The following is a 22,577-nucleotide window of genomic DNA, read 5'->3' as shown; positions in this document are numbered from 1 at the left end:
GCTATCGTCTACTATTAACTTTAATCATACCTGTTTTCTGTTTCTTTTTCTTCACTGTTAATACAATTGCTGTTTGAGTTATGTTGGATAGCAAGCGAATAATCCAAGAGAAAGAAGAAGGCAACCATCCCTTCTCTCCGTAAAAACATGATAAATTGTACTTTAAAAGCTGAAAAATCAAATGTTATACAATTAGCGAACGAATGAATCAAATAATAGCAAGTGCAAAATGACTGATTAGGCTAATTAAAAAAAAGAAAAAAACAAGAAAAAGAAACCCAAAAAAACAGAAGCGCGATTTTTTTTCGCCTAATTGCTACGTACTAGTGATGAAAATGCATAGAGAAAGGCATCTACCAACAAGAGGCCTCGTGGCCCAATGGTTAAGGCGCCTGACTACGGATCAGGAGATTCCAGGTTCGACTCCTGGCGGGGTCAAATTTTTATAGCTAGTTTCCTAGTTGCAGGTCTAGTTTAATAAACAATTCCGGATAGAAAACCAAGTTTAGTGATACACCAATATTAACAGATAAATGTGTGCCTACTGCATGATTGAATCATAAAGAACAGAAGGGTTTATTGTATACTTCTTTGCTTAAACTTTACGAACTTATCCAAGTTCAATTCAAATATTCTTGCGACTTTAGCTCATCGTTTATAGTCAGTATTGTACAAAAATGTAGTACTGATAATGAATAAGTGAATATAGTCATATATTATGACACTTATCAAACAAAGTTACTTACATTAACCCTACTAAAATCATACATTCAAGTTCTCCGAATTACTGAAAATCTTGAAATTGAAGCGAATAATGATTTATTCGCGCTATTAGCCATATTAGAGCAATGGTTAAGATAGATTGGTTAAATAATGACTTAGAGATTACTTGTTATTTTCAAAAACTTAGAAGCTTAATAAATTCTAACTTTCAGAAAGATTTATTTTTGCTTAGATTAAAACTGAGACGCGTCGCGTCGCGGTGTCAACTACTGTTCCTAAAAGCATACAAGCTTATCCTTAACCATATAATTACCAATGGATATCTAAAAAAAAAGGAATGTCTCAGAATACAATTCCAACTCCTAAAAAAGTAATTGAACCTTCTGTACTAAATAATCATTTTGCTAAGGATCAGGAAGATGAAGACTTACGGGCCAAAAGAAGAAGAAGGCGTACCACAGACGCTGAAGCATCTATTTTAGAGCAATACTTTTTAAAAACACCTAAACCAAATCTTTTGGAAAGGCAAGAACTTAGTAAAAAACTAAATTCTAGTATGTCTCCGCGAGAATTGCAAATTTGGTTTCAGAATAAACGTCAATCACTGCGTAGAAACAACAGCTTACTCCGCGGTCGTTCGGATTTTGAAATAGAAGGTATAGCTCCCAAAAGAAAATCGATGCTTACTCTTTGTGAAAGCCAGAATGGAGAAGCCGAACTATTTTTTTTGAAGAAGACAGTCGATAAGAGCACTAATTTGGAAAGTAAAACGGCCAGACAAACTAGAAAAACCGAGAGTTCTGAAAATATTAAAACGTTACTCTCTACCAAAGCTGATCAGCCTCCTTCGCCGAGCGAAGATAATTATTCGTCCCATAAAGAATTGGAAGAATGCGCCAAAAGTCTAATTGAATTACAACAAAGAAATAATCACGCTCAGCTTCAATGAAGCTCTAATCTTAACGTTAATGCATAACTCACAACATTTTCATTAGAATTTACAATAGACTAAGTAATGACATATATTCCTCGTTTGCGGAATTCATATTAAGGGAAGATGAGAGCTCAAGGTCTAAATATCACTTGGAATGAGATGATAGTACTTCATTCAGAAAATTATCCGACGATAAAATTGTATCTGAAGATACAGTTTCCTGTAGCGTGGTGCTCGACTCATAACTTGTAAAGGCTTCCGTCGGCAAAGAGGGATATGAAATAGCATATGGAGGTGACGAGTTTAACGTTGAGCTTTGATTTATTTTATGTTCTTCGATCTCATCATTTTCAGTTCGATTAGTAACTTCATTAACCATTGTTTCGTATTCATAAAGTCCACTATAGAGTTCATTTTTCCTTAAATTTCTTCGTAAGCAATTCCTGGTCTTTTGACAAATCAGGTCGTTTAACATTTTTTCAGATGAGTTGCCATTCGATCCAGCTCTATTAAGGATTCTGTTTATTGAATTAGAGTACTTATGAGCGAAGAACATCGTGTTCGAAAATTTCTAAACCATGTTTCCACATTAGCTAATATCTTAAACAATATGAGCGCGTTATACCTTATAAAGATTCGGCTGAAATGATAAAGGACATTTACGGCTAAGGACATTCACAATGTTCCTTAGCAAAGCCTCATATAATAAATGGGCTACAATCTTGGAACTGCAATCAAACTCAGAGACATCATTTTGTCGAAAGTCGCAACTCATTATTAGTATAAGTAACTCCCGAACGGATTCTGGCTTAACAGAGAATTTTGGAGGACTAATAGTGACTAACCAGTAAGTATCATGAGTATAAGCTTATACATACATCTCACCATATGTCCGTTCACCTCAGAATTCAGCAGTACGGAGAATTCCAGCTTCTTCCAAACCTACTATAAGTAAGTCATTCAGACAGATAGAACGTACAGGAAAACTAGCGATCTCATTTCCCAAAGAATAGCACGTTAAAGAATCGACGGGCTTTCCATTAAGGCGAACTTTAACTATAAACTTCAAATAACCTGTTAACTAAAGTACATTAATAAAGAAAATATACTTCAAAAGGAGAGGAAATAATGCTTTCAATATCTTCCTCCAAAGAGTTCCAAATTTCTTGAAATTCATACTCCAACAGGAAGTCTTTGATGGGGCTATATATTCTATGCATAGAACAATAAATTTAGCAAACAGAAGTGTAATGTACAGATATGACTTTCAGACTAATGGGTAAGACAAAGGAAAGACGCGACGCGTAGCATTACGTCTTGTGAGTCTTTCTTTGCGACTTGATCATCACTAATGAAATGAATGTCCCAACAAGGCAAATTCCAAACAGCATTAATGATACTGGTACAACGATAGCCCATTCACGATCTAAGAAGAACTTCTGGGTTGGGTTCATCCCGTCAACAAAGGGCTAGTTTACAATAATTACTAAATAGAAACAAAAAACACAATTACCATTATTAGAATCCATATAGTATAATAAATAAAGGCAGCCGTAAACAGATAGATTAACATCTCTTAATGTATATTTCAGCCTTTCGGACGTTTATGAATCAAACGATTTCCGTCACGCTCTATTCAATAAAATATTATTTTGCTCAAACAACGTAGTAATGTTCAATTAAGATAAGCTTAATATCAGCAAGCAGTTGAGGTTGGTTAAAGCAGAGTTTCATGCCGCAGTACGATTTACTATGATAAATAAACATCCTGATTTACAAGTTGTAGGTATAAACTAGATAGATGATTCCAAACTGTCAATCACTACAGAAAATAGAAAGAAAATTATTTCTTGTACAAATGATCAATAAAACTGTTTTATGTAAAGTTAATTTTATTACCGATACTACATTGAAAAATTTTAGGCAATTCCCCTAAGAGCACGTCTGCGGTCTCGCTCTTCAGTGATGCTAAGCTTGACACCCTTGCCCTTGGGCAAAGAGATCCAGCTCTTGTTGGTCTCACCAATGACGAAGACGTTGGAAAGACGGGTAGCAAACTCACGGTCCAAGGCATCCTTGACGTGAATGATTTCAAAAGAACCAAGGTGGTGTTCACGGTGAATAATGGTACCAACACGACCCATGTTACGGCCACCAGTGACCATGACTTGGGCAGAAGTATCGAACTTGATAAATCCTTCGATCTTGTTAGTTTCCAAGTTGAGCTTGATGGTGTCGTTGACCTTGATCAAAGGATCAGGATAACGAATAGTGCGGCCGTCATGAGTGACGAGGAAGGGAATACCCTTGGCACCCAATTGCACACGCTTGACCTTGCAAAGCTTGTACTTGGCTTCTTCAGCAGTGATACGGTGAACGGTGAAACGTCCCTTAACATCATAGACAAGACGGAAGTGTTCACCAGTCTTTTCAATGCTAATGACATCCATGAAACCAGTAGGGAAAGTGTTATCAGTACGGACCTTTCCGTCGACCTTGATTAAACGTTGCATGAGAATGGCTTTGACCTCACGACCGTTCAAAGCATACTTGAGACGGTTGCGCAAGAAAACAATCAAGGGAAGGCACTCACGTGCCTTATGAGGACCAGCAGAAGGCTTAGGAGCATAAGTACCGGATAACTTGTCCAAAAGCCAGTGGTGAGGTGCGGCCACACGCTTCAGGTGCTTTTTGGGGCCTCTTACCATTTTTGTTTCAGTTGGTTCAAGGAAGATTCAAATAGGGCATCACCTAGTCTCTTGTGAATATTCGCCAAACAGTGACTGCTCACAACAAAAGAACCCTACCCTAAATGCTTATATAAATACATGACATATAATAATAACAATAAAGAAGAACCGCCTTCGTTTAAGAAAATTATATATTCGTATTAATCAACCATTCGAATCTGAAAACTATTTATTCATAGTTCTCAAAATGCTAGTGAGATCAAGGTTATAGGAATTCACGAGACGATAGAAGAAGGAATTGGGTGAAAAAACGCTATATTAAGAATACAACGAGTTGCCGTTCTAGTGTTTCCAAGCAGTTTGTAACAATTTTTTAATAATGAATGCTTATATTGTCTTCCAATCTGAAGGGTGGAAATAGCTTAATATTAACTTGAGTAAGATAAGTAAAAGACATGTATATGGATTCCGAAAACGCTGGGAGCGATACATCGCTCAGCAAATGGAAAAACAAATGCGCCATATGCAAAAGTAAATAAATGCTTTAACCGAGCAGATCACCTTAATAACTCAAGAAAGAATGGAAGAAAAAATGAGCTGAATGGAAATTGATGAAGACTTATCTCTGAGAAACCAATTGACCTTATCGAAATGGTAGAAAGTATATATGGCGAAAGAGTTAAACTATATTTATATCGAATAAATATGAAAGAACTAGCGATCTATAAGCCGGATAAGCATGCACTGAACGATTTTTTGTAAGATTTGCTCACCGTTTACGAAACGGTGCCTTTGGTATTCCCGACTGATCGTGAAAAAATCAATTTGCAAGTTCACCATCGGGAACATATTAAAGAGATCATTAAGAAACCGGGAGCCCAGAAAACTCTTGATAATGTATTTGAAAAAGTTTTTCTCAGCGGTCAAGATGACTCTTGGTTAAAAACTCTACATGAACATATAGATAAAGCAAATAATTCTGATTTCGTTTTTCAAGAATACAGAGATGGTTTTTAAGTTCAGACGCTGAAACAAACATAAAGATTAGTGCGTTTTTGTGTCAGAAAATGCATAATCGAAAACAGTTTATAATAAAATAATATTGAAAAGGGAGATCCTTTTAAAACCATGAAGGAAACAAAATAAGCGTTTTTATAACTCACCTACAAGACCAGGAAAATTAAATCGTCGACAATACGTACCGCCAAAGCAAAATACCTGGAAACATGTCAAGAACGAAGGAATCAAAAATTTCGATGACACCAAAACAATGATGAAACCTAAATTTAATGAATGACTAGAGGATGGTTTCAGTCACAAAAGAAATCAAACTGTCTATAAATCGAGTTGATGTGAACGAACAGTTTGCTTCCCACAAGGGAAAACCTTCTCAATATCAAGAGGTCAAAATATCAATCTCAAAGTAAAGGCATTTATAAATACTGGTGCCAACGTGTCAATATTAAGAGGAGATTTTAAAACCAAAAAGAATTATCAACTATGAAAGAAAAGGTGCTAAAATTACCAAGTCAAAGCCGAATCCGCGAAAGTTACTCAAACTTTATGTGCGCACCATTAGTAGTTCCAAAAATAGAACAGATAAATATCGCATGGTTATAAACTTTAAACGCGATTACAAAGATGGATAATTATCAAATTTTATAGGAATTATAAATTGGCTAAGCGTAGCAAAAGCTTTTAGTACATCGGTTTGAAGGAAGCATATCACTTGCTTAGAGTTTAGAAAGGTGATGAACATAAAACTGCCTTTAAAACTCTCACCGGAACATACGAATTACAATAATGCCGTTTGGATTAACAAATGCGCCGGCAGATTTTCAGAGATAGATTAAATAATAATATATTACAAATGGTAAACAAAAAATTAAAACGAAATACAGAAATCAAGATACAAATGGTCGGAGAATAAAGACACGTATACAGTTGATTATCTATTCATAAAATCTATTGTCAATTTGATTAACAAAGCTATATATACCCTTGTGTCTACAGTCAAAATCTTGAGATTGGAAGATTCGACTGGTGTGTGGCTAAATAAGATCATCGAGACACTTTCAATTTAGCTAACCAGATCCCTGGACATTACTAGCATATATATACGTAGTACACCAAAGTAAAAATTAACGTATACAGCCCTGTAATTGTAGTTATTACTTCCACTTGATATTTATTCTCATAACCCGTGAGAATTACTAATGTGACAATATGATACCCGGCGCACTGTGATAGAATAAAATGATTTCATATACTTAATTGTAGTTTGATTAATAAGAAAATCTACTTATGTATTCACTCTTAACAAATATTAAAGTGTACTATTGATTCTCCTGCAAACACGAATACAAAACGATTCGGTTTTGGTATCCTCTTTCTGAGATTAGATCCTAACCATCATCTTTTACTTCTTACAAACACCTACAAAATAATCCCAAGCTTTAGTTTATTTTTTAAGTTTAAATATAGCTAGCAGCACTTTATCCTACCTACTTGCGACAGTTTCAAAAACAGTATCGTTATGCAAGGATTCGTATAATTGAAAGTTCAGTTAATGTATAAAATCAGAGACACGTTATATGTTTAAAGTATCATAATACGACTGACTGTATACGGAATAGTGAAACAGAGTGTGCACTAATGAAGTATTATGACTTTACAATTGGGGTGATATGCCACGACGGAACTAAAACCATAATTAACGGAAGTAGCGAATAATTCTTACTTGAGAATTGGCAATTATCTTTAAAAGAAATTGGCAAAACACAATGGCTAGAAAGTCGCTTATTCAATTTGTCAAACATTTAACCAGTACGTTGTAGCAACGAGAAGGTTTACTAACAGAGCAGAGTCTTCTGCTGAACGACATCCCCATCCTGCTGTTCCGTTTGCTTTACCTTCTAGCTTCTTTTCTAAGGGGGTAACATCTTCTAATGGTTCCTCGGAAAGCAATTTCATTGCAAGCGATAGAAATGAACTCTCACCGCGTTTTCATCGTATGCCAGTTAGCGACCTAGAAATGAATATTATTGAATCGGGTGGTGCTTCTGTCTTTTAAATTCTATTACAATACCCCCTTTAACAGAGAATTGGTTACGTCTAATAAATTACTTTATGATCAGCAAACATCAATTGTCTATTTTGAATTCGAAACAAAATTAATAAATATATTTAGTTAAAAGAAAGACGTAGAATCCCTATTAAATTGAGGAATATTTACCGTGAATATGCCAAGATGAGGCCGAGACTTTATTAAGCTGACGTACGATTGGGAATATTGCAATAATACAAAGAAAGATAGAAAGGAATATACCGACAATAGATGTAAAATAGTAGCCATCTCTTTTATATATACAGTGACCGCCTGAATCCATACACTGATTTTTCAAGTCATCCGTAATGCATTGCAGGCTATCATCTGTGGAACAATAAGAAAACGTTACCCAGTCTGTTAGCTTTAGCATAATATATTGAGGCCATGTACCGCCTAAGTTGCTTAACGTGTTTAGAATCTATAACCGAAATTAGCTTTCGCTATCGCACTAGCTTTTCATACCGTCATATATGTACCCCCGATGGCAGGGTCAGAGATTTGACTATGGAACACTCCAATTGAAACAAATTGGACTGTCATAAAGGAAGCGTTGAGAGTGTAGCATACGAGAATGGAAAGAAACATCGAAAACTTTTCAGAAAAATGAGCGACTGCATACACGAGTGCAATGTTAAATAATATAGAAGATGTTCGGCCCCAATAACCCCATAGCCATACATAGAGAGGCCGATTGTTACTAATATGTCCAATGTATACGCCCAATATCAAACCCAACGGAAAATTGATTAAAATAATTAAGGAAAGCATTGCTTTGCTTAAACCAAACTCTGTTGCTTTTAAAAGGGTCAAAGTTTCATTAGCGACAAATCCAACTTTACCGAATAGATGAACCACCATAAGCTGTTTCATATCTAAGAAATGTTAACTGAGTTGCTTTACTAATTTTAAACTTACTCTTCAACGAAAGGATGTCTCGAATTGAACGAAAAGTATCCCTCATGCTCGCTACACGGTCAGGTTTCTGTTCTTCCCAAAACAATACGAAAATAACTGAAATTAGGGTTATTAAAGCCCAGAAACGTATATAGCCACTCAAAGTAATGAGTCCTTCATCTAAAGGGCTTAGACGTAAAAGAGAATTTGCAAACTCAGGGGAAGTCAAAACTAACAAAACGGTAAATGAAAGAAAAAATCCTGTATTCAGGCCAACCGTTTGAGCAGTTGAAGCATAATTCAATTGATGAGCGTCAAGCATATTTAATGACCAACCATCCACTGCAATATCTTGAGTCGCACAAATGAAAACAAGGAAGAAACTCCAAACCGTGAAGGATTTGATATAAGAAGATCCTCTTTCAATCCATACATCTATGTTATAAGAAAAGAATAATAATGTGCAAGCTAGAAAGAACGTGCAAGGTGCTACCCATGTCTTGCGCCGGCCAAAATTGGGAAAGTAGTATGTGTCCACTATGGGACTCCAAAGCACCTTTAAACTATATGGATAAGCCGCCAACGAGTAAATCGCAATATCGGAATAAGTACAATGTGGCTTCAAGAAGTAAGGAATACTACCCTTAACCAATCCCATAGGCACACCTTGGATTAGATCTGACGTTTTGGTTAGCACATTTGGAAATTGGGTCCTTTAAATCAATTCGTAATAACAAGTACATACATAATAATATCAAAAAAACGATATTCTTTTTCTGCTGAAAGGATAGTGTTGTATATGCATCATGGGGCGAATCCCTACCATCAGGGACATCGTCTGTCAACATCTGAAATGTGTTTGATACAGCACCATTTTCTAAATCTTTTAATTCAATGGCACTACGGCCATGAGCCCTTTGATGCGGTTTCGAGAGCATAAAATATATTAATGAAATGATAATGAAGCAGGGTACGTCACCTAGAAAAGGTGATTATTAAGGAAAAAGAAAGGTAATCTTATAACCGAAAAGAAACCTATAATTCCATTCCACAATACCTCAATGCTATAGCACAGAATGGTTCCAACTGCATCCATGCACTTGCTATTATTACGTTAGTCAATGTAACATTCAAACTGCGAAATGCAGTACACTTTTGTGCACACCACTATATGAAACCATTTTATTTAGGAGTAAAGTAGTAGAGTAGAATCTTTTTAGTTTGTATTTATTTTTTACTTTCCATCCTTAACAGATTAGCCATTGAGCACTTATATTTTTTACTTATGTTAGAAAGATACTTTTTGTTTACCTCGTTTACATTTTAACAACATATAATATAATATACCTACTTCATGACTTGACGGATGGTTTTTCATATATATATTTAACAAATATGTTTATAAGAACATATTTTTGTTATAGCAGCATTAAAAAAGTAGTTTTTTTAATAAACAAGTTTGATTAGCTGTCTTTCGTTACTGTATTCAGCTTACAAAGTCTCAGACATAGGACTATCTGTACTTTTACATTTTTTTACAGACGGCCGACTTCAAATTCTATAAAATTAAAAGGTTTATTCTTGGCGCTAACACATGGAACATATAAGTTTTCTTTTAGTTTGTATCACGTAATTACCCGAAACTGCAAACTTTGGTAAATATTATATAAGCGGACCTGATCAAGTCCACTCTGACTTTTAACTATTATACCAACTGCGATCGTATAAACTAGAAAATATGAGTTTTCCTGCAAATGCCCACGTTTATATTCCTAAAGTCGTCCTCAAAGCTGGCGAAGGAGACAAGGTAAGTAAATTACTCGTTAGTTCGGCCACAAATGAAACAAATCGAAATTCAACGAAGCTAAGCTTTTTTTCCATTTCTTATGGATTTATCCCTTCTAGCTGGCGTTAATATCCCATATTTTTACCTTAGGTTCATCAATTGAGTTCAAGTTTTACTTACCCTGTAGGTCCTTAATTTATTGAGTGATGTGAGTACACATGTCCTTAAGAATGAACCTTTTACCTCATGCTACTACTTTGCTCGCGATGCTGCGAATCCAGATAGCATTTGGGGCATTGAAATTTATGACAACAAGGACGTCTTAGAAACTGCTCACAAAACCTCTTCCCCTTTCCTGAAGTTTGCCGGTTATCTCACATCTGAACAGGCCCCCATGACCGAGCCTCTGCAACTATTAAACTTTGAAATTGTTGATGGCTTTTTGAACAAAAATGGCGCTGGTGACTCTCCTGACGATTACGTTGTTTACACTGAATACAAGGCTTCTGGTAATCCTGATGAGTTAAAGAACCAGCTTACAGTGGATCAGCAAGCTGATACGAGTCTTATCCTTCACTCTTTGGATGATTCTTTGGTCTTTGCTACAGTCACTAGATATGCCAAAGGCAGTAAGCAACCTCAACCCGCCCAAATTCCAGGTGCTACTGCTACTAGCCAGCGTGTCATTTATTCCAACGTAGGATTTTTAGCACGCAGCTAAATGATTTGTCTACATTTAGGATATTGTTACTACTTGATAGAAACGATGATCGCTATCATAATGCCCATGAAGTATGAAATGATAGTCTTATTATGTCAAATTCACTATAAGTGAATTTTTAATCAGTAAAAAATGACCCATAAATCAATACGCTAATTAAACCAACCTTATGCAAGTGTAAACACCATTGATGAATAACTTTATTATTGCTATCATAAGAAAACTTAATCTTTAAAGATTTTGCTGTGCTTCGCCCTTCATAAAACAAATTACTTAGCTTCATAAACGTTCAAGCTGCGAATATCCCAGTATGCTTCTGTAAAATTTCCTGGGTGATTCGCAACAAAATCCTCACAAGTAGAAGGACATCCAGCGGCATTATAAGAGTTAGATCCGGCCCAATCACCGCAGAATGTAAGATCAAAGATGATTTTCTGTTGAGAAAATAATTTATCGATATTACATTTTGTGTTGGGAAAGTCAGCTAGAGGCGTTGGCCAATTATGAGGCTGAGGATTGTTTGAAGTGATGTCGGAAGGAATATGTGTACGATTAAAAACCCAAGCGCGAATACCCTCACTTCGCCAGTCAACAGCGTAAATGGCACCCCCTTTTTTATTTAACGAACTTCCAAACGAACCTTCCGCAGTATCCCCTACACCACAACCAGCGTTATTTGCACCTGGTGCATTAACCCAACAGTTACTTTGCAAGACTTTTCCAGTCATCACCTGCTTAACACCTGTCATATCGCAACCTTTGTCGGTATGTAATGTAACTTGGTTACTTTGAGCCGTATTGACATTTTCCATAATATCTATCTCACCGTCTTTGGGCCAGTTATCACCAGTTGTCCAAAATGCAGGCCACGTACCACATCCAGTTGGCGCGTGCAAAACATCAACGATAATCAGAACATTCTTAAAATATTCCTTAGTTGAGATTCGAACAGATGGACGGCCATTCGTGTAGTTGGACTTGCTATCAGCAGCCATAATCACATTGCTGCTGTTGGCGTGAATTAAACCCATTTGTTCACTAGCATCGCGATTCTTGTATTGAACGAAACCGTGTGTGGGATCCGTTTCGTTAAAAAAATCGAAGCCATCAAAAAATGACTCACCCTTGTATGTCTTATACAAAGAGTAGTTCTTTTCTTTGTACGAGGGATGACGGTGTCGTTCATGGGTACGATGGCCAAGGACACCACCCAAAACGGCTATCAGAAGAATACAAATAAAAAGAATGATACCAACCAGAATCTTTCTCTCATGTTTCTGATACCAGGGCTTTTTTATGCCGTCATGATTTTCATCATCAGTATTTAACTTACGAGTTTGTGGCTCATATTCCTGAGGATAAGTTCCACCTTTCTCCAAGTTACTGGAAAGGTCATCAGTCGAAAGACTTTGCTGAGAATAATGTGTAGCGGGAAGCATGATAGAAATCAGTTAATAGGCTTTAAATAGAGTAAATCGAAATATAACAAGAGAGATATAAAGGAGACTTCAAGATGTCGCGTGTAAAGTATAATGGATTATAAAAACAAACAGCAAGCGAAGCAGAAAAAGAAAACTATGCTCGTTGCTAAAGATCAAAAAGGAAGGAAAATATAATTATGAGGTTTCAAATATAAATTGATAAAAACCAAGCGTATAGCAAAAGAGTGAGAATTGAAAAATGAAAGCGCCTTCGTAAAAGTGAAAAAGCGATTAAGAAATTTAAAAAATGCACAGATGAAATGCCCCTTAAATACCAGAATATGAGAAGTGATTACTTCGAATAGTTAAAAAGTATGTCAACAAGTAGTCTGGGTATTGGAAAAGTAAAGCAGTTAATAACCAGTAAATATTACGAGTGAACTTAAAAGAATGAACAAATGGTAAATGAAAGACAAAGGTTAGACAGTGTCCTATGCTGACCCTCAACGCAAGTAGTTATTCAATGCAAAAATGCTTTATCCATATATAGACGTTTATAATCGATGCTAGGATATCCTTTATTCTTTTCTCGAAATTTTAATTAATCATAAACCTATAAGAAGACCTATTAGCGTTGCTATTCTCTCGCCTGTCTATTGGCAAAAGAAGTTGGTTGTAGTTCAGCAAGTACGGTATCGGTAAGTTATATAAACATTGAGGTAAGGTGAGGCTGTGTACGATTCTAGACGAGGTCACATTGTTACTTTTGGAGTTTGAAACTCAAAGTAAGTAAAAGCTAGCAACCGAAGACACACTATATGGCTTTGCGGGCAATTCCGATAGGTCAATTTCAAGATGTCGTCAACGTTCATTTACGCCCCTGAATAAAATAAACAATAAATAAATAAGCAAGCTAAAAATGAAGTGATTTAATAAACACACTTACGTATGTGTATCGAAAAACATGCGGGTTTGAAATCACTGTTTATACCTTGCAATATTTACCATGGAAACGCGGGTCGCTTTCTATCTTAAAACTGATGGTAAAACGAAAGCAAAACCACACTATAAGAGATAGGACAGCGAGAAATCCAATAGTCGTTTAGGTTCACCAGTATAAAAACAAAGCCGGAAAGACTATTAAAGCGAGCATTCAGCAGAAGCCTTTTCCATTTAGTTATGGATGGATTTAAGATTGTAATTTCTACCTCTTATGTTGTATTATAGCAGTGATACGATAGTCGCGTTTGTAAGATAACTATAACCGTGTAGAGGTTTGAAGGTCCCTTTACATTATGAATGGTAAGAAAGCATCACGCGCGCGAGTTTCTCATTGTATGAACGAAACTCGCTAATATAGAAATATTTAAATGGAAATCAATTGAGGTTATAATTTCTTTCATTTTATTTATGATTTCTTTTTCGACATACCCTTAAATCAGCAATCTCCAAAGACTAGTATTTGCTACAATAGAATCCTTTGAGAGCATCCGGTTATACTTGCCGCTAGCATGAAAGAGAGCTATCATTCATTAAAAAATAATTTCATTAGAGAAACTACTTCAGATGGTATTGTTGTCCCCGTTCTACTACTCATAGTGAGTAAATTATTTATTGACTAACTATCGTCTGCGATAGGCACGTGTGTAACTGCTTTTTGGCGCTACTGGTCAAAAGCGCTTTCTAAGTTACATTACTTTGGATGTGTTTCGTTTAGTCTGGTAGTAAATTATGCTTGGCCTTATGTTTTGGTACGTTCATCCCCATATTTACATCGTCGTTACCCGTTTGCTAATGTTTTCGTCTTATTAGGAATCTTTCCAACCTAATATATGCGAAAAAGAAAGAACACTTCTTTATGATAATATTCAGTATATAATCTATACTTCAGATTTGCTTGTCGGGGATCATAAGTTGCATTGTCAAGGAAATCTGAACTTTGGATCCTCTATTCCGATCCCAACTCCTCCATCTTTCTCTTCAAAAAAGTTATGGTATATTTTTACTTATCAATCTGTCTTGCAAATTAGTTATTGCTTAGGCTTCTACTGCGTGGTTTCATTACTTTGCAAATTCATATATCTTAAGCCCCTCAAAGTGGTCTTTTTCAGTTATCTTCTTTTCTCAATTGCTATAATATTTTGCCATTTTTGGGTATATTACACTCGCATAGCCAGTTTGGACAGCATATATCGTTTAACTCATGCTTTGCAAGCTTTCGAAGATGTTTCCAATCGGGTATACACTCAGATCTGCGAGCTAGGCCATCCGGATTACTTGTTAAGTTCCTCTGGTGGCTTATATCATCATACCCAAGTTTGTCAAATCAATCGAAACCAAGAATTGTTATCCCGAAAAGTATCCGATCTATTTGGAAAGCTGTTACCGTCATACCAAGCACTATTGTCAAGGCTATATCCATTTACAGCTCCATTTTTTTTAAGGGATCTTCTACTTCTCTACAAGCTGCCGAATTGTTTCACTAATACTTCTACCCCATTTTTACCGAAGCACAATTCGAATCCCAACCTCCAGCGAAATTCACTGTATTCTCTCCGGAAAGAGGCAATTGAATACAACTCTCATTCTAATGGGTCATTGCTTTTTTTGGTGAAAAGCTACTCTGATTTAACGATTATATCTAAACAAGTTCTTTGTTGTATACTGTCGTTTTCTGTACATACGTTCCCTCAAGAATGCACTTCCTGGCCAACACTGTGTCGTAATATTGACAGTTTTACTTCTGTGATTTTTGAAAATACCCAACAACTATCTTCATTCTCTCCCTCTATATCAGAAACTGGTGCAATAACTTCAGAAAACGAGCTTATTAATCATTCTCCTCATAACCATCTTTTAGATGTGAATAATCTTAAAAAGCATTTACAGAATTTACATTTTGCCATGCTTGAAACACATGGCAACATCAGTGTATACTTACAAGAAAATGCTAATACTGATTCCCATGAAGTAGCGTTAAAAGAGTACGATCACTTTGGTTTTCAGCTAAAAGGATTACTTTCTGAGTGGGAATTTTATCGTGATATGTTGAATTATTCTCCGAGAAAAAAAGAATAATTTCAATGCTTTCAGTAAGCATTGAAGTCTTATTATGAACATTAATTTTCAGCACGAAAATTCTGATAGAAGGTTCCTCAAATCTTTATGGCAACTACTCGTCCTAATGGAGCCAATTTTCTGTACTTTTTATTTTGGATTTACATGGTTATATCAAATTTCGAAGAAGGTTGCTTCATAATTTAATTTAATTTATTTTCAATTTATATTCCAAATTTAAGTACTGCTAAGTTTAGCGTGGAACAGTCAACAAATCTACTTAGCTATCCTGCTTTGATATAGAAGCGGTCTCTTTTTCTTGTAACTTAATTAATCATGCACGTTTTATAGATCATTATATATATATATATATTATTAGTTATATTACTGATGTTCTTTTGTTGTTAACTAAGCTTCCTTTCAATAAAAACGCTCGCAGTAAGGAGTTGCTATATTGAAAACTCGCAACCCTTATTTTTCTTATTTTTTTTTCTTTTTTAAAAGAAGAATCAAGAACTCTATTAGAACGGTCAACCAATGTTTAAAAATAATTGTTAAAGTTTACCGAGATAAACTTGCAATGTGTCCTCTCCCACTCACCGCATGTCTGTCCAGTATCCACCACAGCATTCAGTTCTGCTAGTAAGTAGTGGATATGATCATACAATTCGATTCTGGGAAGCACTAAGCGGTATTTGTTCAAGAACAATCCAGCATGCCGACACACAAGTGAATCGACTTTGTATATCGCCAAACAAGCGTTTTCTAGCTGCTGCTGGAAACCCGCATGTACGCCTTTATGACATTAATTCTAATAGTCAATTGCCCCTAATGACTTTTGAAGGACATACGAATAATGTAACTGCTGTAGCTTTTCATTGCGATGGGAAATGGCTGGCAACGTCAAGCGAAGATGGTACCGTGAAGGTGTGGGACATGCGTGCACCATCTGTACAAAGAAACTACGATCATAAATCACCCGTAAATGATCTTTTGATCCATCCAAACCAAGGAGAACTAATATGTTGCGATCAAAATGGAAGGGTAAGTGCATGGGATTTGGGTGAAGATTCATGTACACACGAATTGATTCCTGAGGAAGATGTGCCGATGAGTAGTGTTACAGCCGCCTCCGACGGAAGTATGCTCATTGCAGGAAATAACAAAGGTAATTGCTATGTTTGGAGGATGCTCAATCATCAAGGAGCTTCCTTGCTCCAGCCAGTTGTGAAATTCCAAGCTCATCAGCGATATATCACAAGGTGTGTGCTTTCTCCCGATGTTAAACACTTGGCTACCTGTTCTGCTGATTCCACTGTTAATATTTGGAGCACTGACGATATGTCTTTCATGTTGGAAAGGCGCCTACAAGGGCATCAAAGATGGGTTTGGGATTGTGCGTTCTCAGCCGATTCAACGTACCTAGTTACTGCTTCATCTGATCATGTTTCTCGTCTATGGGAACTTTCAAGTGGGGAAACAATTCGCCAATACTCGGGCCATCACAAAGCAGCTGTATGCGTTGCTTTGAATGATTATCAAATATGATTTGTAAACATGTATATTTAAATTATATCTAGGATTCGCTACCTCGTTTTCTTAATGTATTATATTGAACTTCCTTAAACAGGACGATCGGGGGTTTCTATCCAAGAATAAGGATTCACTGTGAATCATTTTTGTCAATGTTTAATGTTATGAAGATGACCATCATAAAGAATAACTAGTAGTTTGAGACTATGAAAATGTAGGTGACACATACGATGAAGATTTATTAGAGTTTAAAAAAAGTTTGATGCATCTTTCACTAAGATTTTGTACACAGTTGCTTCCCTTAGAATTGTTAGACGTAAAGCGCAGAGCACTGGCTGAGCAGGAAAAGTTCTGTTTATCTTTGGATACTTGTGCATACGCCATTTTGCATTGCTTCAATAGTTTGACCTCACGGAGCTGGCTTGTTTAGACTTTACATTCTCCAATAACTTTACTTTGTACACGAATACCATCATTTTGTACCTCCATTGAAATATGCTCCTAAATTACCGTCATTTATGATTTTATGAAATTTATCAAAATATATCCTGTTGCATTATGATACATGCTTATAATAACGTAAATAGTATTATGATTGATGGTAAAAGGCTTGCTTGAAGTGGATTCTTAAGCATATGTTCAAACAAGTATGTTTTTATTGAAGGAAAAAGGCAAGTATCGGTTCCACATTTCTTGACAAAGGGGTAAAAGTAATATTATATTTCTTCTTTATTTAATTTTCGGTTTAGGTTTTCCGTATACCATACATTCTGGTCATAGTTGGTAAAATAAATAAACAATAAATTCCTAAACAACCCACCAAATAAAAGACAAATACCAAAGGATTGTACGTTCACTTCTTTGTGTTGATTATTTATTTATTATTTACAGTCTGTCGTATGGAATTTTTTGGAATTTGGTTTGTTAAATTGCTTAATCTGAGAACAAAATGCTGGTTGATACGAATTACAAAACAGTTAGCTTAGTAATAAAGAACGTCAATAATATTTGAAGAAAAGTATTCAGTTCCCAATATTTATAGAAGGGTATGATGCTGTATCGAGTATTTTAATATTGATACACCTAAATCAATAGATCTTTGGCTGATTCAACCTTTAAATTATCGCATCTCTATACGTAATAGTAAGCTATCGACTTGCTACCGCTTGGATAACTTTTTAAGGGAGCAAAAGAAAAAGAAGAATGTGTCGAAAAAGCATTACGTAAGTCACCCCTTTTTTCCCAATGAGTTTTTGTATCTGATCATTCGTAGGCGATGCTAAAAACGCTAGCGTATTTCTTTGGACGGCTTCTGTATGGTGTTTTGTAAATAAACATCAGGGTCTAAAACAAGTCAACTTTTTCCAGAAGTAATAACGTCAAAAGTAAGTAGTCCCCTGGAAAATAAGGTTCAAGAATTTTCAACGTCAGCTAGTATTTCCTAAAGAATAAACAATAAATGTTTCATGTATAGGACAGCAATGGTCATGTTTAGAAAGGAATATAGAGATCAAATTCGTGAATGAATGATAAGCGGTACAAAAGGACATAAATCATCGCCGCCGAAGAGGACCTTTTATCGAAAAAACATATAACTCTTTGCTACAGTCGTTTTTGTTGATATATGATACATCAGTAGCGTTACGACCGTACCGTCATATTTATCATCAAATCCATTCCCAACAATCTTTCTTAAGAGAAAAACTACAGTGAAGAAAATAATAATCCAAAAATGCTAAAATATATTTTTCATGAAAACTTCGTGTATCAAAGACAATACTGAAGGATGTCTTGAAAAGATAATAAAAGTATGGGTAATGATGCAAAATTTCATAAAGAGGTCTGTCGACCTGGTCGAGTTTATTTCTGATAAATACGAAATTGATGGTTGTGTGCATAACCTCCATACTAAATTCATTATTTCGAGGTTATTATTCGTTCGGCTAAACGGCCCTCCCCTAGTCCCACATGCAGTATGGTAATAAGGAAAAATTGAGATCGTAGAGTACTCACAAAACCAAAATGCTTAATGCTGAATACTAGGGATCTAAAATGCCTCCAGTACGGCGTCAAGTCATTACGAAAATAGAAAAGAAAGCACTACGTAATTACTACTTTGGGTGTGTCGAAAAACCGTCGCAACAAAAGTTGATGGCTTGGTTCAGACAACATTTTGACAAAGAATTGTCGCAACCGTCGGTTTCTCAGATATTGTCTTCAAAATATGATTTCCTTGATGAAGCGACCTCCGAAGCCGCCGAAAAAACGAATACCCTACCTGCGAAATATCCTGTCCTGGAGAGTGCTCTAGTGGAATGGATTCAGAGAACACAAAAATCAGATATTGAAGTGAATGAGGAAGTTATTCGAAAAACAGCATGTGAATTTTGGAAAAAGATTCCCGCATATTCTAATTTACCTACTCCAGAATTTAGCAGCAATTGGCTGGAAAAATTCCAAAACCATTATTTAAATCCTCAAGACAATATGAAGCTAGCTGACACAGATCTAATTTATGAATTCGTAAAGCATTACGCCTTAGAAGACGTATTTTCTTTTGACGAGGTCGGGCTTCTATGGAAACTCGTTCCAAACAACCCTCCTTCTGTCGAGTTTACAAACGGTATCCGTCGCGAAAAGGCTCGTGTCTCAATAGCAATGTGTTGCAATGCTCTTGGTACCGAAAAACAACCTCTGTGGATCATTGGTTATTCGAAAGAGCCTCGGGCTTTCCGTTCTGCGCGAGTCAATATTCATGCTCTCGACGTTGAATGGCGATCAAATGGCACTGCCCAAATTAATAATCTTATAATGCAGGAATGGCTTATTTGGTTTGATCAAAGGATGTCCGGCAGAAAGGTTTTACTTCTGTTGGACCGATTGAGCGCTCATGAATGCGCTGTAGAAAACATTCGTCGTACTCGCAGTTTCCAAAATATAGCTATCTTGTGGCTTCCAAAAAGTACCAATCCGACACAAAACCCGTATTCTATGGGTATATTTCGTAATTTTAAGGAATGCTATAGAAATTATTGGCTCCAGTACATGGCGGACCAAATAAACCATGGTCATGATCCTCTCAAAGCTGTCAACATACTAAAAGCTATTCGTTGGATGGTTGCCGCATGGAATTTTGATGTTTCCAGTTCCATGATTGCATTTAGTTTTCAGCGTTCTGGCATATTAAGCATAAAAGAAAATTCTTCTGACGTAAAACCCCCTTCTTCTGCAACCCAAGCTTCAGAACAGTTAAAGTCTTTATTTTCTCAGTTTACAAGTGGAGAAAATCACCTCCTCGATCGGTTTATAGATCCTGTTGAAGAAAGTGTCGTGGACGAAGATGTCGATGTTACTGACCAAATCGCAGCCGAATTCTTAAAAGACCGGGATTTTGAGAGCGAAGAAGAAGAGGAAGAGTATGTTGTATCCATTACAATTAAAGAGGCTATGCAGTATATCAACATCCTCCAGCAGTTCGAAGAACAACAAGAGATACCAAATCCTGAAATTGTGAAACAACTCATGTTTTACGGAAAAATTCTACAAGATCGGCAAGATTCTAAAAACTTATAAATAACAGTCTTTCATTTCTGATTCCTTCTTCCTTCTTCCTTCTTCCTTCTTCCTTCTACAAAAGCATATTTTTTTTCTATTTTATATTTTCTTTCGAACCAGCTTTCGTTTATGATACGATAAGAAGTTGCAGTGCACATCACTAAATACAAAAAGTCTTCCCCTAACTGAGGTATCTGTGTACGTTACCTTTGTCAAAACGTTTTTAAAAATCGAGTATTCATTCGGATTCCTGGTAAATTTAATAGTCGGTTACATTCATTTACAGAAAGGAAAGTTTTTTTATTTTTCCAAGCTTTACAGTGATTATAAATGTCGACTCAGCCACTTTTGCAAACTACTCCAGGAAAGAGAATTGCGCTCCCAGTTCGGGTAGAGCCTAAGGTTTTTTTTGCTAATGAACGGACATTTCTTTCTTGGCTTAGCTTTTCCGTTGTTTTAGGTGGTTTATCTGTAGGTTTGCTAAACTTTGGTGACAGAATTGGAAGAATCAGTGCCGGACTTTTTACCATTGTGGCAGTAGGAACGATGGGTTATGCTTTAGCTATTTATCATTGGAGAGCATCTGCAATTCGAAGAAGAGGAAGTGGTCCTTATGATGATCGTTTAGGACCTACAATCTTGTGTTTTGTATTATTAGCGGCGATTTTGACAAATTTTGTTTTAAGAACCTTTTTTTGAAAAGGAAATCAAGAAGATGAGCGCAAATTTTGTTTCAATTGATGCCTCACCCGTGTCGCAACTTTAATTTTGTGTATGAACGTATCTTTAATCTATAACCGAACGGATGTGCCCAATGTTCAATGAATTATTTCTGTTTATTCTTCCTAATTTCCTTTTCCTTCATCTTGTTTTCCATACAATTACGAGGATATTTCAGTAATCTATATAGATAACTGTGTTTGTTTTGCAATGAATGTTCCCATGAGTAATTCGTTCTTTCGTATTCCATTTTGTTGTAAATTTTTCTTTTGTTTGCAACTTGTTATTATTTTAAACAAAAAATATTTATTAGTGTGCCTATTTTGTTCAAATGACAACTCATTTATACTTGTAGCCAAGGAGACAAAATGAGAAGTACCAGGGATTTGTCCTGAGTATGCTTTTTCTTTTTCTTTATTTCTTTATATTGTAATAGCGGAAGGAATCTTTCACATTGTTAAGCGCAGATGATGCATGGATTCAGAAGGGGGAGTGGGAAATCTACACTTTGTAAACTCCTCTTTGAGGAAGAAACGCTTGAGAATATAAAGTCGACGAACGCTGAATCATAAGACTCCTAATCATTTAATTGGTGTCTTTTGTGTTTTGAGCATCTCTCTGCTTCTGCAGTTTAAAGTATTCCCTTCGCTTTTCATATAGATGGTTCTTCAGTAAGATGAACGAAACAGGACCACCTAAATTACTGAGTTAACAACCAATTCAGTAGATCCTCCCTATGCAATCTCATCTATAACCTATGAAATGGGAATTGCATTTCAAATGGTAGTTGTTTCATAAAAAACCAGTGAGACGCCATTCATTTGTCTTACCAAATATGAAAATTCCAAAAATAGATAACATCTGTTGTTTAAAGGTCATAGCCATTTTGAGATAAATGAAAACAGGAGGAAACCGAAGATTTAAGAATATTTCTAAAGACAGTGTCAAAGTGCCGTAAGGACTAGTTGTTTCTTTGGGCGGGAGTCTCCTAGGTAACTTATTGGTTCGAAAGGATCCATCTCTTCATGCAAGCAAAACTTTGTAACAAAACATTCTTTTCGTTGATATGACAGAGACGATAAGTAGTTTTATTAACTCAGCCAAGTACGTTCCTCTTAAGGTATTCCATGAAGACGATTTTATATTGCTTTCAAATGGCATTTCACTAGGAATGATTTAACAAACCAATAAAGTAATTAATTAATTTACCAGCACAAGAAAATGGATTACTTTATGATTACAACTTTCCCGTATATTCTCTTGACCCTGGCAAAAAAGAAAAGCGTTTCATGTATTCTACAATCGTTCTAACAAAAAATATTCTCGTTTAAATGAATGTTAACTAAAATGAATCTATTTTTTTTCATGTTTACACAATTACATGCTGTCATAATGTTGTTCTCCTATGGTGGTGAGTCAACCCCAGGGAAAGCA

The 22,577-nt window shown here is 35.9% G+C and overlaps 15 protein-coding genes and 1 non-coding gene across 16 annotated transcripts; 9 read left to right on the top strand and 7 right to left on the bottom strand.

The window, feature by feature from the left end:
- The first annotated feature begins 365 nt into the window (after window positions 1-365).
- SPOG_16245 lies at window positions 366-438 on the top strand. The gene has a single exon. It is a non-coding gene; the product is annotated as a tRNA-Arg (tRNA).
- Window positions 439-1,035: 597 nt separating this feature from the next.
- Window positions 1,036-2,059, top strand: SPOG_04875 (MBF complex negative regulatory component Yox1). The gene has a single exon (XM_013168147.1). The coding sequence runs from the start codon at window positions 1,061-1,063 to the stop codon at window positions 1,670-1,672; it is 612 nt and encodes a 203-aa protein (XP_013023601.1). The 5' UTR covers window positions 1,036-1,060; the 3' UTR covers window positions 1,673-2,059.
- SPOG_04874 (meiotic recombination protein Rec6) lies at window positions 1,803-2,432 on the bottom strand (the record flags this gene model as incomplete). Its single annotated transcript, XM_013168146.1, has 2 exons — window positions 1,803-2,228; window positions 2,283-2,432. 2 exons carry the CDS (start codon window positions 2,430-2,432, stop codon window positions 1,803-1,805), a joined length of 576 nt encoding a protein of 191 aa, XP_013023600.1.
- Window positions 2,433-2,558: 126 nt separating this feature from the next.
- On the bottom strand, window positions 2,559-2,877 carry SPOG_04873 (uncharacterized protein; the record flags this gene model as incomplete). Its single annotated transcript, XM_013168145.1, has 2 exons — window positions 2,559-2,738; window positions 2,767-2,877. The coding sequence occupies 2 exons, from the start codon at window positions 2,875-2,877 to the stop codon at window positions 2,559-2,561; spliced, it is 291 nt and encodes a 96-aa protein (XP_013023599.1).
- A 90-nt stretch (window positions 2,878-2,967) lies between these two features.
- SPOG_04872 (dolichol-phosphate mannosyltransferase subunit 2) lies at window positions 2,968-3,230 on the bottom strand (the record flags this gene model as incomplete). Its single annotated transcript, XM_013168144.1, has 2 exons — window positions 2,968-3,126; window positions 3,171-3,230. 2 exons carry the CDS (start codon window positions 3,228-3,230, stop codon window positions 2,968-2,970), a joined length of 219 nt encoding a protein of 72 aa, XP_013023598.1.
- Window positions 3,231-3,462: 232 nt separating this feature from the next.
- On the bottom strand, window positions 3,463-6,098 carry SPOG_04871 (40S ribosomal protein S4). The gene has a single exon (XM_013168143.1). The coding sequence runs from the start codon at window positions 4,363-4,365 to the stop codon at window positions 3,577-3,579; it is 789 nt and encodes a 262-aa protein (XP_013023597.1). The 5' UTR covers window positions 4,366-6,098; the 3' UTR covers window positions 3,463-3,576.
- Window positions 5,652-5,996, top strand: SPOG_04870 (uncharacterized protein; the record flags this gene model as incomplete). Its single annotated transcript, XM_013168142.1, has 2 exons — window positions 5,652-5,770; window positions 5,837-5,996. The coding sequence occupies 2 exons, from the start codon at window positions 5,652-5,654 to the stop codon at window positions 5,994-5,996; spliced, it is 279 nt and encodes a 92-aa protein (XP_013023596.1).
- An 882-nt stretch (window positions 6,099-6,980) lies between the features above and the next one.
- On the top strand, window positions 6,981-7,671 carry SPOG_04869 (uncharacterized protein). The gene is made up of 2 exons (XM_013168141.1): window positions 6,981-7,173; window positions 7,212-7,671. Exons 1-2 carry the CDS (start codon window positions 7,131-7,133, stop codon window positions 7,418-7,420), a joined length of 252 nt encoding a protein of 83 aa, XP_013023595.1. The 5' UTR covers window positions 6,981-7,130; the 3' UTR covers window positions 7,421-7,671.
- Window positions 7,454-9,454, bottom strand: SPOG_04868 (acetyl-CoA transporter). Its single transcript, XM_013168140.1, has 4 exons — window positions 9,096-9,454; window positions 8,372-9,028; window positions 7,919-8,328; window positions 7,454-7,874 (listed from the first exon to the last, which is right to left on the bottom strand). Exons 1-4 carry the CDS (start codon window positions 9,286-9,288, stop codon window positions 7,563-7,565), a joined length of 1,572 nt encoding a protein of 523 aa, XP_013023594.1. The 5' UTR covers window positions 9,289-9,454; the 3' UTR covers window positions 7,454-7,562.
- A 389-nt stretch (window positions 9,455-9,843) lies between these two features.
- On the top strand, window positions 9,844-11,042 carry SPOG_04867 (uncharacterized protein). The gene is made up of 2 exons (XM_013168139.1): window positions 9,844-10,157; window positions 10,324-11,042. The coding sequence occupies exons 1-2, from the start codon at window positions 10,089-10,091 to the stop codon at window positions 10,855-10,857; spliced, it is 603 nt and encodes a 200-aa protein (XP_013023593.1). The 5' UTR covers window positions 9,844-10,088; the 3' UTR covers window positions 10,858-11,042.
- SPOG_04866 (glycosyl hydrolase family 16) lies at window positions 10,921-12,953 on the bottom strand. Its single transcript, XM_013168138.1, has one exon. It carries the CDS (start codon window positions 12,294-12,296, stop codon window positions 11,127-11,129), a length of 1,170 nt encoding a protein of 389 aa, XP_013023592.1. The 5' UTR covers window positions 12,297-12,953; the 3' UTR covers window positions 10,921-11,126.
- A 268-nt stretch (window positions 12,954-13,221) lies between these two features.
- On the top strand, window positions 13,222-15,726 carry SPOG_04865 (myosin binding vezatin family protein). The gene is made up of 3 exons (XM_013168137.1): window positions 13,222-13,847; window positions 13,917-14,029; window positions 14,091-15,726. Exons 1-3 carry the CDS (start codon window positions 13,790-13,792, stop codon window positions 15,354-15,356), a joined length of 1,437 nt encoding a protein of 478 aa, XP_013023591.1. The 5' UTR covers window positions 13,222-13,789; the 3' UTR covers window positions 15,357-15,726.
- A 57-nt stretch (window positions 15,727-15,783) lies between these two features.
- SPOG_04864 (WD repeat protein Pop3) lies at window positions 15,784-17,041 on the top strand. The gene has a single exon (XM_013168136.1). It carries the CDS (start codon window positions 15,939-15,941, stop codon window positions 16,881-16,883), a length of 945 nt encoding a protein of 314 aa, XP_013023590.1. The 5' UTR covers window positions 15,784-15,938; the 3' UTR covers window positions 16,884-17,041.
- Window positions 17,042-18,126: 1,085 nt separating this feature from the next.
- SPOG_05660 (uncharacterized protein) lies at window positions 18,127-20,486 on the top strand. Its single transcript, XM_013168153.1, has one exon. It carries the CDS (start codon window positions 18,921-18,923, stop codon window positions 20,439-20,441), a length of 1,521 nt encoding a protein of 506 aa, XP_013023607.1. The 5' UTR covers window positions 18,127-18,920; the 3' UTR covers window positions 20,442-20,486.
- On the top strand, window positions 20,468-21,456 carry SPOG_04863 (GTPase regulator Nrf1). The gene has a single exon (XM_013168135.1). It carries the CDS (start codon window positions 20,754-20,756, stop codon window positions 21,120-21,122), a length of 369 nt encoding a protein of 122 aa, XP_013023589.1. The 5' UTR covers window positions 20,468-20,753; the 3' UTR covers window positions 21,123-21,456.
- On the bottom strand, window positions 21,230-22,496 carry SPOG_04862 (uncharacterized protein). Its single transcript, XM_013168134.1, has 2 exons — window positions 21,974-22,496; window positions 21,230-21,838 (listed from the first exon to the last, which is right to left on the bottom strand). The coding sequence occupies exons 1-2, from the start codon at window positions 22,026-22,028 to the stop codon at window positions 21,729-21,731; spliced, it is 165 nt and encodes a 54-aa protein (XP_013023588.1). The 5' UTR covers window positions 22,029-22,496; the 3' UTR covers window positions 21,230-21,728.
- Window positions 22,497-22,577: the final 81 nt, after the last annotated feature.

This window comes from Schizosaccharomyces cryophilus (genome assembly GCF_000004155.1).
Source record: "Schizosaccharomyces cryophilus OY26 unplaced genomic scaffold supercont4.3, whole genome shotgun sequence".
NCBI classification, from domain to species: Eukaryota; Fungi; Ascomycota; class Schizosaccharomycetes; order Schizosaccharomycetales; family Schizosaccharomycetaceae; genus Schizosaccharomyces; species Schizosaccharomyces cryophilus.
This window is presented reverse-complemented; position numbering and strand designations above follow the sequence as displayed.